The sequence below is a fragment of the Maniola hyperantus genome, chromosome 13, assembly GCF_902806685.2.
Source record: "Maniola hyperantus chromosome 13, iAphHyp1.2, whole genome shotgun sequence".
In the NCBI taxonomy this organism is placed as follows: Eukaryota; Metazoa; Arthropoda; class Insecta; order Lepidoptera; family Nymphalidae; genus Maniola; species Maniola hyperantus.
Window position 1 is genome coordinate 9137375 of NC_048548.1, and position 20746 is coordinate 9158120.

A 20746-nucleotide genomic window follows, 5' to 3' on the forward strand; every position below is an offset into this window, starting at 1 on the left:
GATAATTTGAAATATTTGTTACGTTATTTAAAACTAACAAAGGAAGTAGATTTTACTCATTTTGGGAGATCCTCTATTTAATAATCACTGAGAAATACAGTCAAATACCCAATAGGCTACTTGACACTTTTTTAAAGTTGGTCTTAAATGGTTAATATTTGTGCTATTATATCAAAAAAATTAACACTATATTTTTTGCGCCCTAAAAACCGTAAAACTTTCATTTAAAAATATTTTTTTCTTAGACAGGAGAAAACACTGTCGGCCATGTTTGGCCGATAGATTATCTGTGCTCTGACGTCATGCATTTGTAAACAACAGCATAACCTCCCAAAGTTTAATAAACATGACTTCTATACTAGTATACATGAAAAATGTAGTAATTTTCGTTATTGTATCATCCGAGAATGTAAAAAACGCATCGATAAAGACCACAGGAAAGTTGTGGATTAGAGTGCCCAGTGAAATAAATATACGTAACACGCGAAGACTTGCTTAAAGGGATCCTATATGACTAACGACTTCAACCCAAATTTATTTTTGCAAAGATCACTTTGTTGTAATAACTTATTCAATTTATACAGAGAAAACGATATTTTTTTACGTTTACTATGAGTTTTTAGAAATATATAAAAACTAGCTTATGCTCGTGACTTCGCCCGCGTGGACTTCATAAATTTCAAACCTCCATTTAACCCACTCAGGGGTGGAATTTCAAAAAATTCTTTCCTAGTGGATACCTTCTCTTTACCTACAAAGAACACACCCACCAAATTTCATGTATCTAGGACCAGCTGTTTAGATGTTTAGGCTGTGCGTTGATATATAAGTTAGTCAGGACTCTAAATTTTATATATATGGATACTACGTTAGTCCCCGCGTGACATAGGGATGACATTTCTTTGTTTACATATTTAATGACGTCACATCATGGCTGACAGCGTTTTCTGCGTTTCAAATAAAAATAAAAACTGTATTTTTTAAAATTGGATTTATATATCCATCCTGCGTTTTTAATAATTGTTATTGATATATTTCGTTGTCACTATAATAAATAATGATTTATTGGACGAAATTAGATATGAGTCAAGTAGCCCATTACCTAATGCGAAAGTGTGTCAGTCAGTTTGTTTCTCTGTCTGCTTATTCTTCACGGTCCATCCATTTAACAGCTTGTATTCCGGGGAAAAAGCTGAAATAGCCTGGCAGTTAGAACGTCCGCCTCCTAATTGGAGGATACCTAGCTTGCATCCGGAGACGGATTTAACGAATAACGGATATCCGTCCGATAATGAATATTTTTTTCCTCGGAAAATCAGAATTTCCGCAAAATTTTTAAAAATCTAAAACGACGCGGACGAAACCGAGACCACAATTACTCCCAAATGCTTCTATCTCATCTCTCCACCGGATTATGGACTCAACCATTACTACCTATCCTAAAAGATGATCTGAAATCTGATTGGACTTGTAAACATAATTACCTACAGACCTACCTAATTAATGAGCATTTCTAGCACAAGTTTCGCGCTTTGTTAACATGGATTTGCCATGTTAACAAAGCGTGAAATGCCATTAAAAAACTTGAAGTAGGTACTTTTATTTAAATTTGGTATATGTTTGGTAAGTAACTTATTTATGTTCTCAGATCGCTTCAAATCAAAACATCGAATCGAGTTTTAAAGGGACGGATATAAAATATAATTACAGATATTTACACGTAAAATATGTGCTTAATATTCTCATAAATAACTGCTTAACAAAACTTTACATTCAAAAGTTAATGAACTGGCCTGCATCCTGCATCCTTTATCCCCATTTCAAATCCGCACAACAAACAAGATCACATGATCGTTGCTAATTAAAATACAGATTTTTTATGTATTCTTTTAAAATTTTGAAAGACCACGATGTATGCTAGGTACCTAGTTTGTTTGAAATAAATACAAACGAGCACCCAAAGTAGGACTCAAATGTCGTCCGTTCACCGTGTCAGTAGCGCGCCAATCTTGGGGACGCGAAAATTTTTGTCATTGTATACGCAATCGGGGAAGATAGCGTCATCACCGAACGTAACCGCCAAGTTTGATAACTGCTAACTTTCTCTTGCCAGTAGGCGAAGGAAGCCCTGCATCCAGCTTCACTCCGCGGTAGTCAGCGAGCCAGCACGTTCGCGAGGAACGGCGCGCGCTCGCGATCGAACGCGAAATTCAAAATTAGAACATCGATACGAAAAGTGAAATTTCCCAGGCAGACGTGTTTTGTTTTGTCTATGATTTTTTTTTGAGTGACCATTGTTCGTTTTGTTTTTGGTGACATCATGGGATCTATGAAAATGTAAGTTACCCATCATCATCAGATATTTATTTTATAATATATATCTAAGTTCAATCTAAGTTCAATATAAGTTATAAGCACGTTCTATTAACAATATTTTATGGCGTATAAAACCGTGGTTGAAAATCATAAAATATACAGTCGAAATTCCTTACGATCACAAAAGTAGGACAATGCCAGCGCTAAGTTCAACTCTATTAAGCTTTAAAGTTAAACACATGCTATCAAATTAATATTCTAATAAGATGAATTACGAAACTTAAAATATGCACGTTTTAAAATATCTATTTTTAACAATTGAATTTAAGCAGCCGCGGAAAGTAATCGACCTCGAGCTTGTAACCTTCTAGACAAATATTCATTTTATTTTAGACACAGTAGGTAAGAGTTGAAAAGTGATAACAAGAGGTCTTTGCCAAATTGATTGGCAAATACTTTTTCGAAAAACCTGCTTTGAATAGTAGAAATAGGTACATGCTTCTATTTATGCAATAGAATTGTGTGACACTTTTTTGTTGAATTGATTTATACTTTATAGTCGAATTGAATTCGAATTATCATACCTTGTCTTTAAAACGCACATAACTCCGAAAAGTTAGAGGTGCGTGCACGGGATCGAACCTCTATCGTGCCTCCGATTAGGAGGCGGATGTCCTATCCACTAGGCTATCACAGATTTTTCAGCGGAGCTATGTGCGTTTTGAGTAATTAAATATCACTTAAAACATCGTGAAGAAACCTGCATGCTTGAGAGTTCTTCATAATGCTGTCAAGGGTGTGTCTGCTAATCCGCACTTGGCCGGCGTGGTAGACTATGGCCAAAACTCTCCTCACTCTGAGAGGAGACTCATGATCTGTAGTGAGCTGGCGATGGGTTGATGATGATGATGAATAATTATACCTGATGCTAATTCACAAAAGCTTAGCTTGCGTTGTTGGACGGACAATATACGGATAAAATGTAACATATTCGCCAATATTAATTTATACTAAACAGGTATTTTAGGAGGTAAATTTTGTCTTTAGGTAATAGCGCAAAAACAAATAATTAAATACTTAATTACGACATTGTTAACTATCGGAAGGGACCTATGTCCCAGGACAGATACTTAAAAATACCTACTCTATAGTAAAGGCTCTATATTTATAATTTATATAATATTATAATATACAATCGTAATAATATAAATATCGTAAAGAACTTACGTAGAGCTCTAGATAGAGCCGATTGTAGATTGCCCTAGTTACTTAGCTGAGAACAATGATAAAACACTATTATAAAGAAGCGTGCGAATAACATAAGTGACCTATTTCTATAATAACATTTCTATTTCTATATTGAAGTCAATTTAATCAATAATTATCTACTCCTATCTAAAGAAACTGAGTGAAATAAGCAAACTTACGCGTAAAGTACCTATGCTAAGTAATTGTATTTTGTAACAAATAAATATAAGGATTGGTAGGTACATACCCTAAACATATATTTGCATGCAAAATCCACCATTTTAATATCCTTTACTCGATAATAAATAGCATTATGTACCTACCCTATTTAAATTTAAGATCACATGTTTACATTTTTATTAAACTATAGCGTTGAAATTTTCTTCTCATATTATGTAAGGACATTACAGCATAATAGTAATTCTACATAACAGATGCTAAACAGCGATTATATCATCAAACCGGACATATGCCGCTTGTGGTGACAATGTTTGTTGCTCAAAGTTATTAGAAACAAATATTACCCACAGTATTACCTTTAAATAACTACTCATATTTTTAGTGTTGTTCAAGGAAAAACGTATTTAACGTTGCCAGTGCAGAAAAATAATATCGTTTAGTAGGAAATCTGAAGGTGGTACATTTCATCCTGTGGTACGATACCTCAGACTCTCCCCTATATAAAAGAAAAAGCTGACTGCCTGATCCATCAACACACAGCTCAAAATACGAGACGGATGGGGCTGAAAACTAGCATGCAGAATAGCTATTAAGACGTAGACATCCGTTAAGAAAGGATTTCTGAAAATTCCACCCCTGATGGGGGGGGGGGGGTTTAATTGAATAGGCATCTTCTAGGCAAGCGCGTTCCATCTTAGGCTGCATCATCACTTTTCACCAGGTTGTCTCCACCAAACTCTAGTCTATAAAATAAATAAAAACATATACCTACCTTACCTAACTCTCTAAAACGTATACGCCCACTATAAGAAAGGACTTTGAAATATTTCAAGGGGATCATAAAAAAACCATCAAAATCTACGGAGAAAAAGCTTTTAAGTTGCAGATGGATACTCATTCTATAATATATCCTAATCCTAATGCTAATCCTAATAATGTTATAAATGTGAAAGTGTAGATGTTTGGATGTTTGGATCTTTGTTACTCAATAACGCAAAAACGGCTGAACGGATTTGGATGAAATTTGGAATGGAGATAGATTATACCCTGGATTAACACATAGGCTTCCAAGTGGCTTCCAAATAGGCATTCAAAGGGTTCCCGCAGGATTTTGAAAAATGTAAATCTACGCGGATGAAGTCGGGGCATCAGCTAGTCCAAAATAACTCTGGGAGGCAAAGTTGCCCGGCGAGGTCATCGTAACTAGTTTCAAATAAAATTCATATTCAAAATAGGTACACGTTAACTAATATCACCTTAGATTATACTTGGCACTTCTTATTTACAAGAGTAGGTAGATTGTCAACGTTAAACATAATTTAAATAAATAACTTTATGTAATAGTTATGCACTCTTTTTGGGTCGAGGTCAAATGTAATGTTTCGAAATACCCCTTTTAAATAATGATTAGTGTCTTTATGTTGTACGATACAATGTAAAAATATTTTTATCGATATAAAATCATTTTAAAAGATTATAATAGTCTCTTGCTTAAAAATATGAATTTACACCTTGTCAATACGTCATTTTGTACTTTAAAAATATAAATTTTGATATTGAAATAGAAAGATCATTTATTAAAATGAACTTTTACACGTGATTTTGAATCGTTAAAAGAATCTACAACTGCACTGGTTCGGATTGCCTACTGAAAAGAACCAGTAAGAAACTCTGCGATTGTTCTTTTCAAATATTCAATATATTATATACAGTAATACTATGCCATTTATATGTAATTGCAGACCCGCGTAAAGTACAAAATATACCTTGAGCTCTGTCGTTGGATTTCAAAATCTAGATGAAAAAATTACTTATTAATGTTACTGCGTGCGTACCTACCTAACTTTTAGCAGAATTTATTAATTAAAATCAGTTTTCCGAAAAAAAAATTCGCGGAGGTAATAGAAATCCTTCCACGAAAATAATTTTCCAATAATAGTAACGAAAGGAATCCCTGTTTGTAATACATATTTTAGAACAATGTTAAAATATAAGGAAAAGTTCGTCAATGGAAAATCCAGTGAGAAGGACGATTTGAGTAAACCCCAACACATTTAAATTAATATCTGAATAACACGAATATGAGGTCACATTTTATAGGAACTTCTATTCGAGTCACAATTGTGCATAATAATGATTTCCCATATAAATAATTGCTATTCAGAAATGCGTTATTATGAGTGAAACATCTTTGAAACATTTTCTCTGAATTTTGCATGGTTGCATTCTGAACGCATGGTCTGGATTAAGGATCTTATGAGTGCAAAAAATATAAGGAAAAGTTCCATATTATAGTAATATGAATCAGCGAAAGCCTAATGGCGTGTCCCAACTGCCAGGCTGAAGCATCTTCACACCCTTTTGATGTAGGTATGGTTGTCGATAATCATGGTTGCCTGTAGTAGTTAGGTAGATTTTCTAAATATATAAAAGGAAAAGCTGACTTACTGACTGACTCACTGATCTAATAACGCACAGTTCAAACTACTGGACGGATCTAGCTGAAATTTGGCATGCAGATTAGCTATTGTGACGTAGACATCCGCTAAGAAAGAATTTTTGAAAATTCAACCCCTAAGGGGTTACCCCCTTAGGGGTTGAATTTTCAATTAGGGCTTTGAAATTTGTGTAGTCCACGCGGACAAAATCGCAAGCATAAGTTAGTTTATCTATTTAAAAAAACTATGAGTTGTCTAACTAGGATGAATTCGCTAATGCTCTATCAAAGTAGGCCATCACATAATAATTGTACTTACCTACATAATATCTTATTTTCTCACAAAGTTTGCAAGATTAAATACTCCATTAAGGATATTTATTCTTGTTGTTTTATTACCTACATCCTCACTAATTTATCCTGTACATTAGAATAAACTGTGATTACATTATACTGCAGTGTGCACATCGTCTTCCTCATCGCTGCACCTTGCATAACAAACCAGTTCAAGATATTATACGTATTTAAGTAATAAAACATACCTACTCATTTTCATATTCTAATTATTAAGGCATTACTCAAATATTCATGTAAGTAAAAAACTGATCTGTTGGCATAACTTTTTAAGTTAATAAACAATGCCGGAATTATGTTAGTAAGTAACTATATTTTTAATTTTTCTTTATGATAGTGTTTTACCTACATCATCATCATGATTAACCCATCACCAGCTCACTACAGAGCACGGGTCTCCCTTCAGAGTGAGAAGGGTTTTGGCCATAGTGTACCACGCTAGCCATGTGCGGATTGGTAGACTTCACACACCTTTGAGAACAGTAGGGAGAAACTCTCAGGCATGCAGGTTTCCTCACGATATTTTCCTTCACCGTTAAAGCAAGTGATATTTAATTAATTGAAACTCACATAACTCCGAAAAGTTAGAGGTGTGTGCCCGGGATCGAACCCCCGACCTCGGATTAGAAGGCGGATGTCCTAACCACTAGGCTATCACTAGCTTACAACTTTTTACCTACACTTCAAGGAAATTTTAAATGTTTTTTTTAAACTTAAACTAAAAAGGGTATTTATCGATGTAGATAATATTATGAGGTATTTATGAAAGCTAAATCTTTTTCTCGCCATCTAAACCTTGAAGAACCTACATTACCTATCTACTTTAAAGGTAAGGCATGAATATGTCAGTACATTTTTTTTTGTCACTGTACTCGTAGCTATTGAAGAATTTAGCATTAAAACGTTACTAATCATAACTAGAAACACACATCCGTATCGCACGTCAGCAGGATGTTTATACTGGTTGAGTAGATCAACAACATAATATTACATACTGTTCAATAAAATAACATTAAATTACTCTTGGAATCCCGATCAATTGATATATTTTAGCTTTATTTTAATATACTTAACCTAAGAGACCAGCTACATACCATTAAGGCTTTTTACGAGCTTTGGATGTCTTCACAAGTTTATTTAATCCAATAACACAGGACGTCTGTCTATAAGGGCGTTTTATTAAACAACTCAAGAATGATAATAATTCTCACCGCAGGTCCTCTCTCAACCACAGTAGATGCCCAAGCTAGACCGATTTAGCATTTTCAAGCATATTAAGTTCAAACAGTCTTGTATCTTCCTCTTCTATCTTCATTCATCTCCTATCGTCTGGTTTGTCCTTAGAAGACAAAATTTCTAAAAATTGGCTCAATTCAACGAATTACAATTACTAATCTGTATATATATAAATAGATATATATAATTCAATGTATATTATATATACAAAAAGTCCTTACTGACTGACTGAGTTATTATATATCAACGCACAGCCTAAACCGCTGGTCCTAGAGACATGAAGTTTGGAGGCTGTGTTCCTTGTAAAGAGTAGGTATCCACTAGGAAAGGATTTTCGAAATTCCACCCCTAAGTGGGTTAAATGGGGGTTTGAAATTTATATAGTCCACGCGGACGAAGTCGCTAGCATAGGCGATTACTTATATAAAATAGGTAGATATTCAATCAAGACATTTTAAAATATGATATAATTATCTTACTATGAATGGATTTTGAAAGATCAAGACAAACAACTTTCCTTCATTTTCTTATTTCTGCTAAGCACGCGACGAATTGCTAAATAGGTATCCGCTTCAACTGCAACCTTGGAACAGATCCGCGTTTTTATAGGTTTTCAGTTAGAAATGTTTTAAAAAACAAAGGCCGAGTGTAAAGTAGACTGAATAAAGTAAAATCTTGTAGACTGAGGGCCATTTAAGAAAGTACAAATGAGGCAACTACCTAGTTGCGAAAAGTGTAATGAAAATAAACCAAATTCAAAAAATCAAAGATTTTATTAACTTCTAGGAATACCACTAGGTATTTAAAACAACCAGAAATTTCTATGTTTAAGTGCCAAATGTTATTCAATATTTGAGCACTTTCCCCTAGTCTACTGATGTGAAGCAACTTTTAAGGCTTTAGCACACACAAGGCACGACATTGACGCAATGCGAAGGCAACTTGTTCAATGCGGCTCCTACTCGCTTCAGAGTTATTATTTGGGTAACTCTGGCTACAAAACTGGTAAAAAATGAAATTTTGCCTGTATGTTTTGGGAGTTCCCATAACAGGAAACGAAACAGTCGGATTGAAGTTTACGTTGTTTACTGAAATGGGGCCATTAAAACCAACACTAAGTAGGTAAACAATAGTGCTGCACGTAAACCGTCATGAACGATTAACAAATGACTGCATCAAGTAATACCAGGCAGTGAATTCACGTAAGTAATAGTAAGTTGACAAATAAATGCTCACAATTTGATTACTTTACTACAATTGTTTGTAAAATAACATAATGCATTTATTTACATGTGGAAAAGTTAAGCGTATGGTAACAGTTTGGTACTCAAATGCTTACCAGAAAGTAATACCAAGATAGGTATACGATGACAACTTAGGTAAGTCAGAAATAAAATAAGTAACTCTCAACAGATTTCAGAAGTAATAAAAATAATTGTATGTACTCTGCTACAATCGCGCCTTGCAGTATGATATGTTTTTAAAAGATGCTTATCAAATCCTGCCATGCATTTGCCGTCGCAAGTCGTTGACGTCGTGATTTGTGTGGAGTTCAGCCTAAGCCCCAGATATCATGTCACACAAACGAAACTGACGCAACGACACTAAATTATAATGCAGGTCACCATTAAAACCACAAGCACGCACCAGAAACCATCTTCGATTCGTCAAATAGCTTATTGCGTAACCGGAGCCGACATTGAATGTACTTTGCGTGACTTTATTTTTACTTTCCACGTTGACTTGAAAAAAGGAACCCTGATAGAATCATTTCGTTGTCGGTCTGTCTGTCGTGTCTGTCAATAAACCTATAGGATACATCCCGTTGACCTAGAACCATGAAATTTGGCAGGTAAGTAGGTCTTCTAGCACACTTAAGGGAAAAAATCTGCAAACCGTAAATTTGTAGTTACATCACAAAAAATAAAATGTGTTCATGAACTTAGTATTTTCAACTTTCAAAGTAAGATTAATATACCAAGTGGAGTCTCATATGAAAGGGCTTTACTTGTACATTCTAAAACAGATTTTTATTCATTTTTATGCTAGCAGTTTTCGAATCATCGAGTGCAAAATGTTGGAAAAATACGACTGTAGTTCGGAACCCTCGGTGCGCCAGTCTGACTCGAACTTAGAATGGTTTATTTAATGGAATCGCAATTTGCCTCTTTCATGACTATCACCTCATTTCAACCAAAAATGTACCTTACCTACAGCATATTTTATAAATATTCAAGATCAGAATAAGTTGCTGTTTAATTATTAACTTTTTTTGCAGAGTTGAAACTCTAGACAGAAAAAAGATTAAAACCGGTTTCTCAATTAATCTCAAGTTTCTGCATAAACTCAATGTTTTTGTTATTATTTTTAGTTTTATTATCCCTGGCATATTTTCTCGTTGTTTAAATAATAATACAGTTATGTAAAAACCTATTCGCTCGACCATATTTTAATGTTGATAGATACATGATTAATTGTATCAAAAAAGAAAAAAGAAAGGAAGAAAAGGCATTACAAAGGATTTACATTAATTATCCACATACCTACATATTTTAGTGTGACATCTATCGCTATAAATGACAAGATATGCACAAGCGAACCAAATTTTTCACGGTTTTGGGAACAAATAAATCAGCGCCACCTCTTAGATACTAATGAACGACCCGTATGAAATCCAGACGTCACTGAGGTTGCATTGGTGCTAAAGCACCAATGAGTCGGTGCCATTTTGTTTGTTCAACGGCCCTGTCCATACGAAGTAATATATATAAGTCAATGGTGACATCATGAGTTTTTATTTATGTTGCTATACAAATAATTTATAATATAAATATAAATATTAGAACCTACCTAAATAGAATAATTTAAAACTAATATTATAGTTATCCAACCCAATCTAACTTTGTATCATCATCATCATCATCATGATAAACTCATCACTGGTCGGCCCACTACGTCGGTCTTTTCTCAGAGTGAGAAAGGTTTAGGCCATAGTTCACCAAGCAAGTTCACATGGGCAAGTGTAGATTGGCAGATTTCATACACCATTGAGAACATTACCTATGAAGAACTCTCAGGCATACAGGTTTCCTCACGATGTTTTCTTGGATCTAACGGCGTCTTAAACACTAGGCTATCCCGGCTCAATTTGTGTACCAACTTTGTACACAAACTTTAAATTTAGGTACTTACAATATGGCAATAATCCTGTGTAGCACTTTACGCAACATGGGACCTTTGCTTTCCGTTTACATAATGTGTTTTCGATTTCATTTGCGAGTAAGCGAGTAAGTAGGTAACTGCTATCGCCGGAACCGGAGTCGCTTTCGTTGATGACACGAGCAAATACCGGCATAACCTTCGTAAAAATGTTGATTACTTTAATACCTAAAGTAAAGTAACTAGGTACCTAAAGAAAGAAATATATCGTTTTAATATAAAAAATTAAGTGCATTCTTACTAAAAAACCAGTGAAGCGCGAGTAGGACTCGCACACGAAAAGTTCCGTACCTTCGTTCAAGGTTCTTCACGTTCAGTCACACTGTTACACACGAATAAGACGCATCGAGTAAACAAAATTCCTCTTGTGTGACACTGAGACTTAAGAAGATTTTTCCCGTTGTGTCACAGTGATACTCGCAGGAGAGTGACTCAACGGGAACAACCGATTAATATCTATTTATTTATAATCGATTGATCAATCACTAATAAAACAATATAAACACAGATATTTAAAAAGTATGCAGTTAAATGGGTAGTGTATGGCTTTAATTATAATAATCAGTACAATCCATTAGTACCCACGGTTTAATGGATCTCACTTTAATATAATTTCAGTAAGAATTAAATCGGAGCTATTAGCATTTGCACAAAAGTTTATTCTAGCAACAAAAAACCAGTTATCATAGGTCGAAGCGGAACTCGTGCAAATGTCAAAAATAATGTATTGAATTCACCCAATAAGTACTGCTATTAGGCTCATACATCATACATCATACTTAAAAGGAAGCTTAGGATCTAACTGAGTGGATAGCAACTACATATTTTTTCAGTTTCTTTGCTTTGTGTTTCGAAATAAATTGTACAGTGATAGCTAATTTATAATTTTAATTTTTTAACCACTTACTAGGTGACCCTGCTACAGTTGGAACTTATGAAAATCGTTTGAAAGTAGGAATCTAGGTAGTAGCCGTAGGTAGGTACGTTATCAAGAAAATCTCTAGCTTCTAGACCCAGTGGTTTGCGCTATATATAGATAATCAAAAATAAACAACAAGATGTTTTAGATTACTTTATATACTGGTAGGTATTAACAGTCTATATACTCGTAGCAGAATACCTATGTACGTGCGTGTAACCAATATGAATTCGCGGTTCAACAGTAATAAGGTGTATGTATCAATCACCAAAGACACAAAGGTACTTGCCTAGAAGGATGCAATATTTAAAAACCCTCCCGTAAACAGGGCCTAAAATTAATCCTTGTGAAACACCTTACCCTAAAGATGATTTTTCATTTATACCATACATACCTTTTTGAGTTTTTTTTATAAATAAAATAGAAAGAAAATAGATTCAGCGCTTCTTTTACACCACATTGATTAAGTAAAGAATTTTAATGTATAGCAACACTTTCATTAGAATCAAACGCCTAAGTAGGGCCAAGAAAAAATAATTCGTTATTCGCGCTTGTTAATTCTTCAATCATATTATATCCACCCACCTTCTTTCATTCTATTTAATGATACAGGGTGGATTTTTTTTTTTTTAAGCTGGTTTTATTTCCGGGTAAGACAAGCGCATTTTAGAAAATCTTTGAATGCAGTTTTGTTTTGTTTTTAAAATAAGAGAATGTTTTCTTTAAGTAAAATGACCCAACTTAAGGAATTAAGATTCAGGGCCTTTAATTTTTTCCCACTCTGTAGATTCAATTCATTAGAGCAACTTGTTCAAAAGTCCCTAAGTTTAATGGAATGCATACAAAGACAGGCTTTGCTATCTTGCCATTCATATAGCCACAGATAAGTATGTGAATGCATAATATATCAATAGTGTAGAGTGCGTATTGACTGCGATCATTACGGTATGAATCGGGTTAGGTAACTAAGACCGCGTGATTCATTACCGCATAACTATATAAATATTCTTCCTTCCTTTCCTATTACACAATATTGCACGCCATTTCGTTTGATTTGAGGTAATCATAATCTAAACACCTCATTTACATGGAATCTCTTTTGGAGAAATAAATGGAATCGACATATCTCTACCATTTCTTATATTCTTGTCTTCCGTTCAAGTTCTCTTCAAACTTTTTGTGTTAGTGTGCTTATAGAACGTTCGCTTTGACAAAAAAGAATTGCACAAAAAACCCAAAATATTAAAAAAAAATCTGGGTGACGTTTTAGATTTATTTTAGATTTAAGTTTATTTTACAGACGTGTTGTTAACCTAAAATAGATAGATTTTATATTTCAATAAAATATTGTAACTTTTAAAGTAACGATAGGATCGGAAAGTCACAAAAATACTTCTGCCGAAATGTTTAGTGTGAAACAATAGGTTTATAATAAGTGATGAAGATTTTTTTACATTTAGATAAATTATGTACACACACAATAGTGTCTAAAATGTTAGTAAATATACATGATTGTCTTACAGTGATTACTATTGACTTTTAAAGTCTTGATGAGTGTAAAATTAATATGCATGATAAAACACTATGTTTGCTGTTCAATGTTAGAGCATGTTGCCACGGCGTTCCTGACGTCATAATACTTTTAGGGAGTCCGACTCGCGCTTGACTGGTTTTATTTCAACTGATAACTTACTCAATTATTTGTTAACTTTTATTGCTATTATGTAAATAAGTCAACAAAATTAGAATAGCCAAACCTTCATTACCTACATTTAATTTTCGCGACTCTGGCACCCTCATCATGACCACACGTTACACAGATGTCCAAATCGTTTCTTCATTTAATATGTGATCACTGATCAGTGTTACTTTATTACCTTTCATAATAACAAAAATGTGCGATCAAATTATTAACGCATCATTATCATGCGTTGAAATTATCAACGCAAAATTATCTTAATCACTCATCACGTCAATATTTCTTTATCATCTTAAATGTTGGGTAATCAACGGCTATTGCCATTTTGAAGATAATTTACTTTGATACCTTTGACCTCATAGTTACTGCGAAGGCTATACAGGCGATTAGCCTAAAACTTGAAATCTAACAAATAACCTCAAACATTATTTAGCTTATGCAACGTTACGTTATAAAATAACTCACGGCATTCCAATTATGCATTAGCAATGAAACAAAGAGCTTCATCTTCTTGTGATTCATCTTAATCTTAATCTAAACATATAAAAGGAAAAGGTGACTGACTGACTGACTGACTGACTGATCTATCAACGCACAGCTCAAACTACTGGACGGATCGGGCTGAAATTTGGCATGCAGATAGCTATTATGACGTAGGCGTCCGCTAAGAAAGGATTTTGGAAAATTCAACCCCTAAGGGGGTGAAATAGGGGTTTGAAATTTGTGTAGTCCACGCGGACGAAGTCGCGAGCATAAGCTAGTATATTTATAAAAGGATTGACTGACTGACTGATCTATCAACGCACAGCTCAAACTACTGGACGAATCGGGCTGAAATTTGGCATGCAGTAGCTATTATGACGTAGGCATCCGCTAAGACAGAATTTTTGAAAATACAACCCCTAAGGGAATAAAATATGGGTGTGTAGTCCAAGCAGACGAAGTAGCGGAAATAAGATAGTACGAATATGAGGTGTATATCTGCGTATTGTGTAAAATGTTGTCCTTAAAAAAATCTTATTCAGTTATTTATTAAATGTAATCTGACAGTTTAAATCCAAACATAAATACTAAACATACCTATTGTGAATGTTTAATGAGATCGTCGGATACACGTATAGTTCAAATGTATGTAATCAGTCAGTGGTCATAATCGTTTTGTTGAAAGAAGTTGAAGAAAATTGGGTATTGGGATGTACTTTATAATGACGTTTTGGCTTTGTAGAGCGTTGTCTTTGTACTACTACCTAGGTAAGTACTTAATATAACATTTTAATATTATTCTGGAAATGACTCAATGATAGGTATAAAATTTTATATACATGAGTCATAGGTACTAGGTAGATTCACTTGCTTCCAAAGCTTCAATTCAATTAGCATCCTTTATGTCCAGGAAATATAATTATACTTTTGACCAAAAAACAGTTTTTGTATTGCAAAATTACACATATTACCGTGATATGAATACGGAAGACAATTTGGTAGTTCAAGGAAGTAAACGGATCGAACTGAAACTACAATTATTAAAGCAGCTTGGTATTATTTTGTTTTAAAGGTCGGGTATGCAATATGTTATTGGTTCAAGTATACACTCACAAGTACTGTTATTAAAACTTATAGAGGCTGTATACAGTATACAATCGCAACGTAAAAGTTCATCAAATCAGCAATTTTCATCAAACGTCAAAAGGAGAGTACGTAAAGGAGCTTGTATGAAATTCACAGTTGTGACGTTTATACACATTTGACGTAATTTGAATAGTTTTTTGGTTAAGTCGATAATTTAAAAAATCGATGTACATACATAAAAAAAAAAGAAACAGGCTGAATTGAGAACCACCTCCTTTTTGGAAGTCGGTTAAAAATTGTAAACTAACATGCACTGTGGACATGCAGCGGACATTGGTTTTACGAATTTTGGAAGACCGTTTACTTATTTAGTAATTCCTAAGAAAAAAAATATTTTTGACATAGTCATCATCCCAATTAAATGTACCAAAATTTAAACTAAGTATTAGGTACTATCAATGTATACCTACATACTTGAAAAGAAAAGTCCTGACTCACTTACCTTACTGACTGATTCAACCCCCAGCTCATAGAGATATTAATTCATCCAAGGCCCCGCTCAAATCCGACCTAGAAAGCTGCCCACAGAGGTTCGCTTTACAATGTAGACAAGGAATGATGTCGGATTTGCAGAAAGTCCCACGGGATACGGAAAAAAGAGGATCTATATTTTCGCTATTTGGAATAAATTCTCCGATGGTCTATTCCGAAGGTCGCTATTATTTTTAGGTATAACATATTAAACTCTTTAGACATTGAGTTTTGTAATAATATAAGACTCAGTTTCAAGTTCAAGGGTTCAACCACAACACAGCCTTGTAGTATGTAGGAGTCGTGAACAGATGGTAAAGTGTGTAAAATTACAATAGAACTCATGAATATGGATAAGAGGCTGCATTATACAAATAATATCGTGTAATAATTATAACTATTATGTTTATCATAAGTAATTTCAATATTAATAGGTATCAATATAAAGTAGCTAGTTAAGTATTTATTTACTGGAAATCACAACTCATATAATAATCTAATTATCTACCGTACCTAATTATTATAACGCTAACTGACCCGACGCGGCTTCGCTTGAGTGGATTTTTTAAAAATGGTTAGAAGTTGGAATTTCTTAAAATCCTGAAACACGAAAGCCCAAATACCAATTTTCATAGATGAACCTTGAAAAATGACGGACCTTCATAAAAATTTTCATTCCCTATTTAACCCCGTTAAGGGTAGAATTTCTAAAACCTCTGAAACACGTAATTCTTCATTTTCAACCAAAGCCACAAATACTCGCCAATTTTCATTAAGTAATGTAACTTTAAAAATGACCCCAGTGGTTTAGGCTGTGCGTTGATCAGTCTGTCAGTCCGAACAAGCCTTTTTATGTATATATGTAGAATGTAGATAGATAACATTCGACGAAGCCACCGAAACTCGGAAAAGTTGTTATGGAGCACTGCATGGTAAAATTAAGCAACTGGTCAATAAGGTACCTAAACCAATAAGACTGTGTAGAAGAGTGGTAGTTTAGAAACAACTTTTTGCTTTGGTTATCTTTTTGTGTCACTTCAGAGTTCTATTATCATTTTATCGTTTGAATTCAAAATAATATTATCTCGCTGACAGATCATAAGCATGAATACAAACCGCAATATATAAGGAAGTAGATACCTAAGTAGTATGAGATGAGGGCAATCAACCCATCAAAGGTATTGATGATTTAATTGAAACAACAAGGAAAAAAACTATTGGAGACAATAACAAAAGAACGGAAATTACCTTGTCTTAGCGCTTTCAGTCAGACGTCATTTAAATAGACATCTTTTTAAGATAATCTTAATGCTATTAGAATCTCACGAAAAATTAATGTGAACAAAGGGAACAGTGTTGGTACAAAGACCAGTTTGGCAGATAAAGAAATTGAGACACACCTACATAATTGTTGTGCAAAGTTTTTTAAAAGAAAAATGGCTTGCCAAATACTATTATAAGGCTAATGCTTCCACTAAATATGTACGATATAGCTAAGCGGTGAGCAAGATACGAAACTATCTGTAGATTTCTACCTAAACAGCTGTAGTGCAGCGGACGGGTAGATGAGATAGAGGTGCGAGAAAGATACACGTCGCGAGCTAAGCGATGCATTGCTAGTAGGGTTGCCGGACTGCCGTGGGGGAAAGGGAAGACTCTTACGCCAAGCATCCGTAGCTCGCATCCGTAACTTGCATACTTGGGTGTATGCCCTCGCTCGTATCCCTCGCTTTCATTAGTATGTGAAACACTTAGCTTCATCGAACCCCTTTCCACCAGACCTAAGCTAAGCAATACCATAAAAATCGAGCGATCCTATTGGTGAGGTTAACTCACATCCCTAGCTTAGCAACGTAGCACATCAGCTTCGGTGGAAAAGCAGCCTTATTAGTTATTATTACTTATCGTAGTCACACAATATAATAGAACTAAGTAGAGCCAAGTCAATAGGCCACTATTGACATTTGCTAAAAATGTTATGTACTTAATCTTGTAAGTAATGCAGTTCATGACCACAATAAGAATAATAATATTTTAAGCATACCTATTTTAATTTGCATATTATAATTTAGGATAATTTTAATGAATTCTCAGTATTTTAATATTAAGTATATTTTGTGGAAGTTCTTATAAAGTAATCTCTACTTATACTTTTAATAATGTCCATAGTTACCTTTTAAAATAGCTCACTTAAACTTAAGTTTTTAAAGAACATCTTATAAAATTACCGATTGTGTTACATAAAACAATAAATTCATGGCATAGTAGTAGATAACTAGACCTTTCTAATTAAATTCTTATAACTACTACCCAATAATTAGATATATATATATATATATAGATTCAGATAGCTATTATGACATCGACATCTGCTAAGAAAGGATTTTTGAAAATTTAACCACTAAGGGGGCAAACTAGGGGCTTGAAATTTGTATATTCCACGCGGACAAAGTCGCGGGAATAAGCTAGTAATCAATAGTCCTGAAATTAACACTAACAACACCTTTGTTTAAAACCGGCGTAGCATAGGTATTGTATTAGGTAATGTTTTTCTCCGCACCGATAGGTTTTCGCAAGATCTGACGTTGCTTCATCTAGTCCCGCCACATTAATCTCCCAGGGCAAGAGTACTCACATTGAATATTCACGCTGTTGTTTGTAACATTCAATTCGATACGGTAGGGTTATACCGTCACTTGACTGTGCTCAGACCATAAATGGGTGGGGCAATCAACCATGACAGATCAATAATTATCACCAGTTTCCGTGGAGAGCATTTTCAACGGCATTGTGTTCGTAATTGTAGAGTACTTTGTATGAGACTAAACAGTTTGCCTTCCCAGTATCACAAAAAACTTTACTTAGTATCATCGATGTAAATGACAAGATATGCCCAAGCGAACAAAAATTTTCACGGTTTTGGAACCAAATAAATCAGCGCCACCTCTTAGATACTAATGATCGACTGAAATCCAGACGTCACTGCGGTTGCATTGGTGCTAAATAAACATTTTATTACCAATGAATCGGTGCCATTTTGCTTGTTCAAAGGCCCTGTCCTTAAGAAGTAATATATAAGTCAATGCTTAGTATATACCTACCGTGTAGGTATATACTAAGTAAGGTAAGTAAACTAAAATTAAAGAAAAAGTTTTAGCAAGCGTAAACTCTTACTTGGTAACTTGGTTCTTTTTCATCCTTAAGTTCTTTTTGAATTGAAATACCATTACCATAGCTATATAATATGAAATTTAGGGAATCTTAATGTTTATGTAAAAAGCTTCTTCTTTACATTAATCAGTACCCTTATTATAAATGCGAAAGTGTGTTCGTTTGTTGGTTTGTCCTTCAATCACGTCGCAACGGTGCAACGGATTGACGTGATTTTTTGCATGGGTATAGGGGGTATAGATAAAGACCTGGAGAGTGACATAGGCTACTTTTAAAATTAAAGAGAAAAGAGAGAAAATTAAAGAGTTCCCACGGGGTTTTTGAAAAAAAGTCGCGGGCATCAGCTAGTTGTTAATATTTTAGTACCTATTCTTTATTGCCAAATACCTAAGAGTCCTAATTCTCATAGTTATGTGCCGGGTACCGGGTATTACATCACCACAAAGGAGCACTAATTGACAACTATGATTAGTGTGAGAATTATTAAACACAAACCCGAGAATTATCAAAACAACTAGGTATTATTTTTAAGTTAAGTATCTTCAGGTTGTTCTTGAGTGTAAATTATTTTCATTTTATTGTTAGTTTTAAATATAAATAGAAAATCTGCTGAAGTTTGTGAAGCGGTCATTACAGTTTTTATGTTACTAGATGATGGCCGCGACTTAGTTCGGATGCATTGAGTTTTTATTAAAAATCGCAAAGGAACTCTTTCATTTTCCGGTATAAAAAGTAGCCTATGTCACTTTGCAGGTCTTAAAGTAGGTATATATACATGCAAAAAGTTACTTCGATCCGTTGTTCAGTTGTGGCGTGATTGAAAACTAATCGTGGAAACGAGAATCTTATATCGGAATTCTGATGACTATCAAGCCTTTTGCGACATTGCTTCCAAATGATGATATTAAATGGTAATTTTAGTGTTTTAAGTAAATTACTTAAATAATTTACATTCTAATAAATGCAATGCTGTAATAAATGATTGGTTTATACGAGTAGTTACGAATGTAATAATAATTACATTTAATACATTACTAGCTTATGCTCGCGACTTCGTCCGCGTGGACAACACAAATTTCAAACCCCTTAGGGGTTGAATTTTCAGAAATCCTTTCTTAGCGGATGTTCACGTCATAATAACTATCTGCATGCCAAATTTCAGCCCGATCCGTGCAGTAGTTTGAGCTGTGCGTTGATAGATCAGTCAGTCAGTCAGTCACCTTTTCCTTTTATATATTTAGATTACTGTATTACTGTCCTAAATAAGTAGAGGAAAATATTAGTAAACGACGTTTTTTATAATCTTTCTAATTGTTTTGGTCGAAAAATTAATGCTTAGGTACTTATTTCTTAAATTACTACTTACATAGGTAAGTACCTCTTTCTTTAAGTAGACTGATCAAATTGCAAGGATAGTTTCGTACTTTAAGTTGCTTTTATTTTACTGAGGAAGTTTCAACTTGAAAGGAAATATAAGTAGGTACCTACTTACTGAAACTTGGAAGTAAAAGGTGATTGGGGATTGTACAATAATAGTAAGTACTATAGAAGGCATCTAAGACAATCACTTGTTAGTTATTCGTTGGTGAATCTACCAAGTTACGCCAAGAAAACATTATTTACACCGTACATTTTAGGTAACTACTATAGGTATAGGTAGGTAGATATACCTACTGCATTTCGTAAATACGGCAATCCTAGTTGCATATACCTTTTGTGTACTATTAATAAACTGTATACTTATCGTTTTTCATTGTACCTACCTAGTGATTTTTTTAAATTAAAAATACAAAACAAAATATTCAGCCGAGCAGGCTTTTAAATTACCTACTCTATAACAAAGCTGAGTAGTTAATTACCTTAGTGT

The 20746-nt window shown here is 34.1% G+C and overlaps 1 protein-coding gene and 1 long non-coding RNA gene across 3 annotated transcripts in view; both read left to right on the forward strand.

The window, feature by feature from the left end:
• The window catches only part of LOC138403170 (uncharacterized), a 410491-nt gene that overhangs the window by 303060 nt on the left and 86685 nt on the right, over nucleotides 1–20746 (forward strand). The gene's annotated exons all lie outside the window — the stretch shown is intronic.
• Nucleotides 1–20746, forward strand: part of LOC117987479 (thyroid peroxidase) — a 178836-nt gene that overhangs the window by 125225 nt on the left and 32865 nt on the right. Inside the window, exon 1 of one of the 2 annotated variants that reach the window (XM_034974498.2) lies at nucleotides 1996–2337. The exons of the other annotated variant lie outside the window; for it this stretch is intronic. Coding sequence (XP_034830389.1) covers nucleotides 2321–2337 — 17 coding nt within the window. The 5' untranslated portion in view covers nucleotides 1996–2320. Of the gene's footprint in view, nucleotides 1–1995; nucleotides 2338–20746 lie in introns of those variants that run through there. 2 annotated transcript variants of the gene reach the window in all.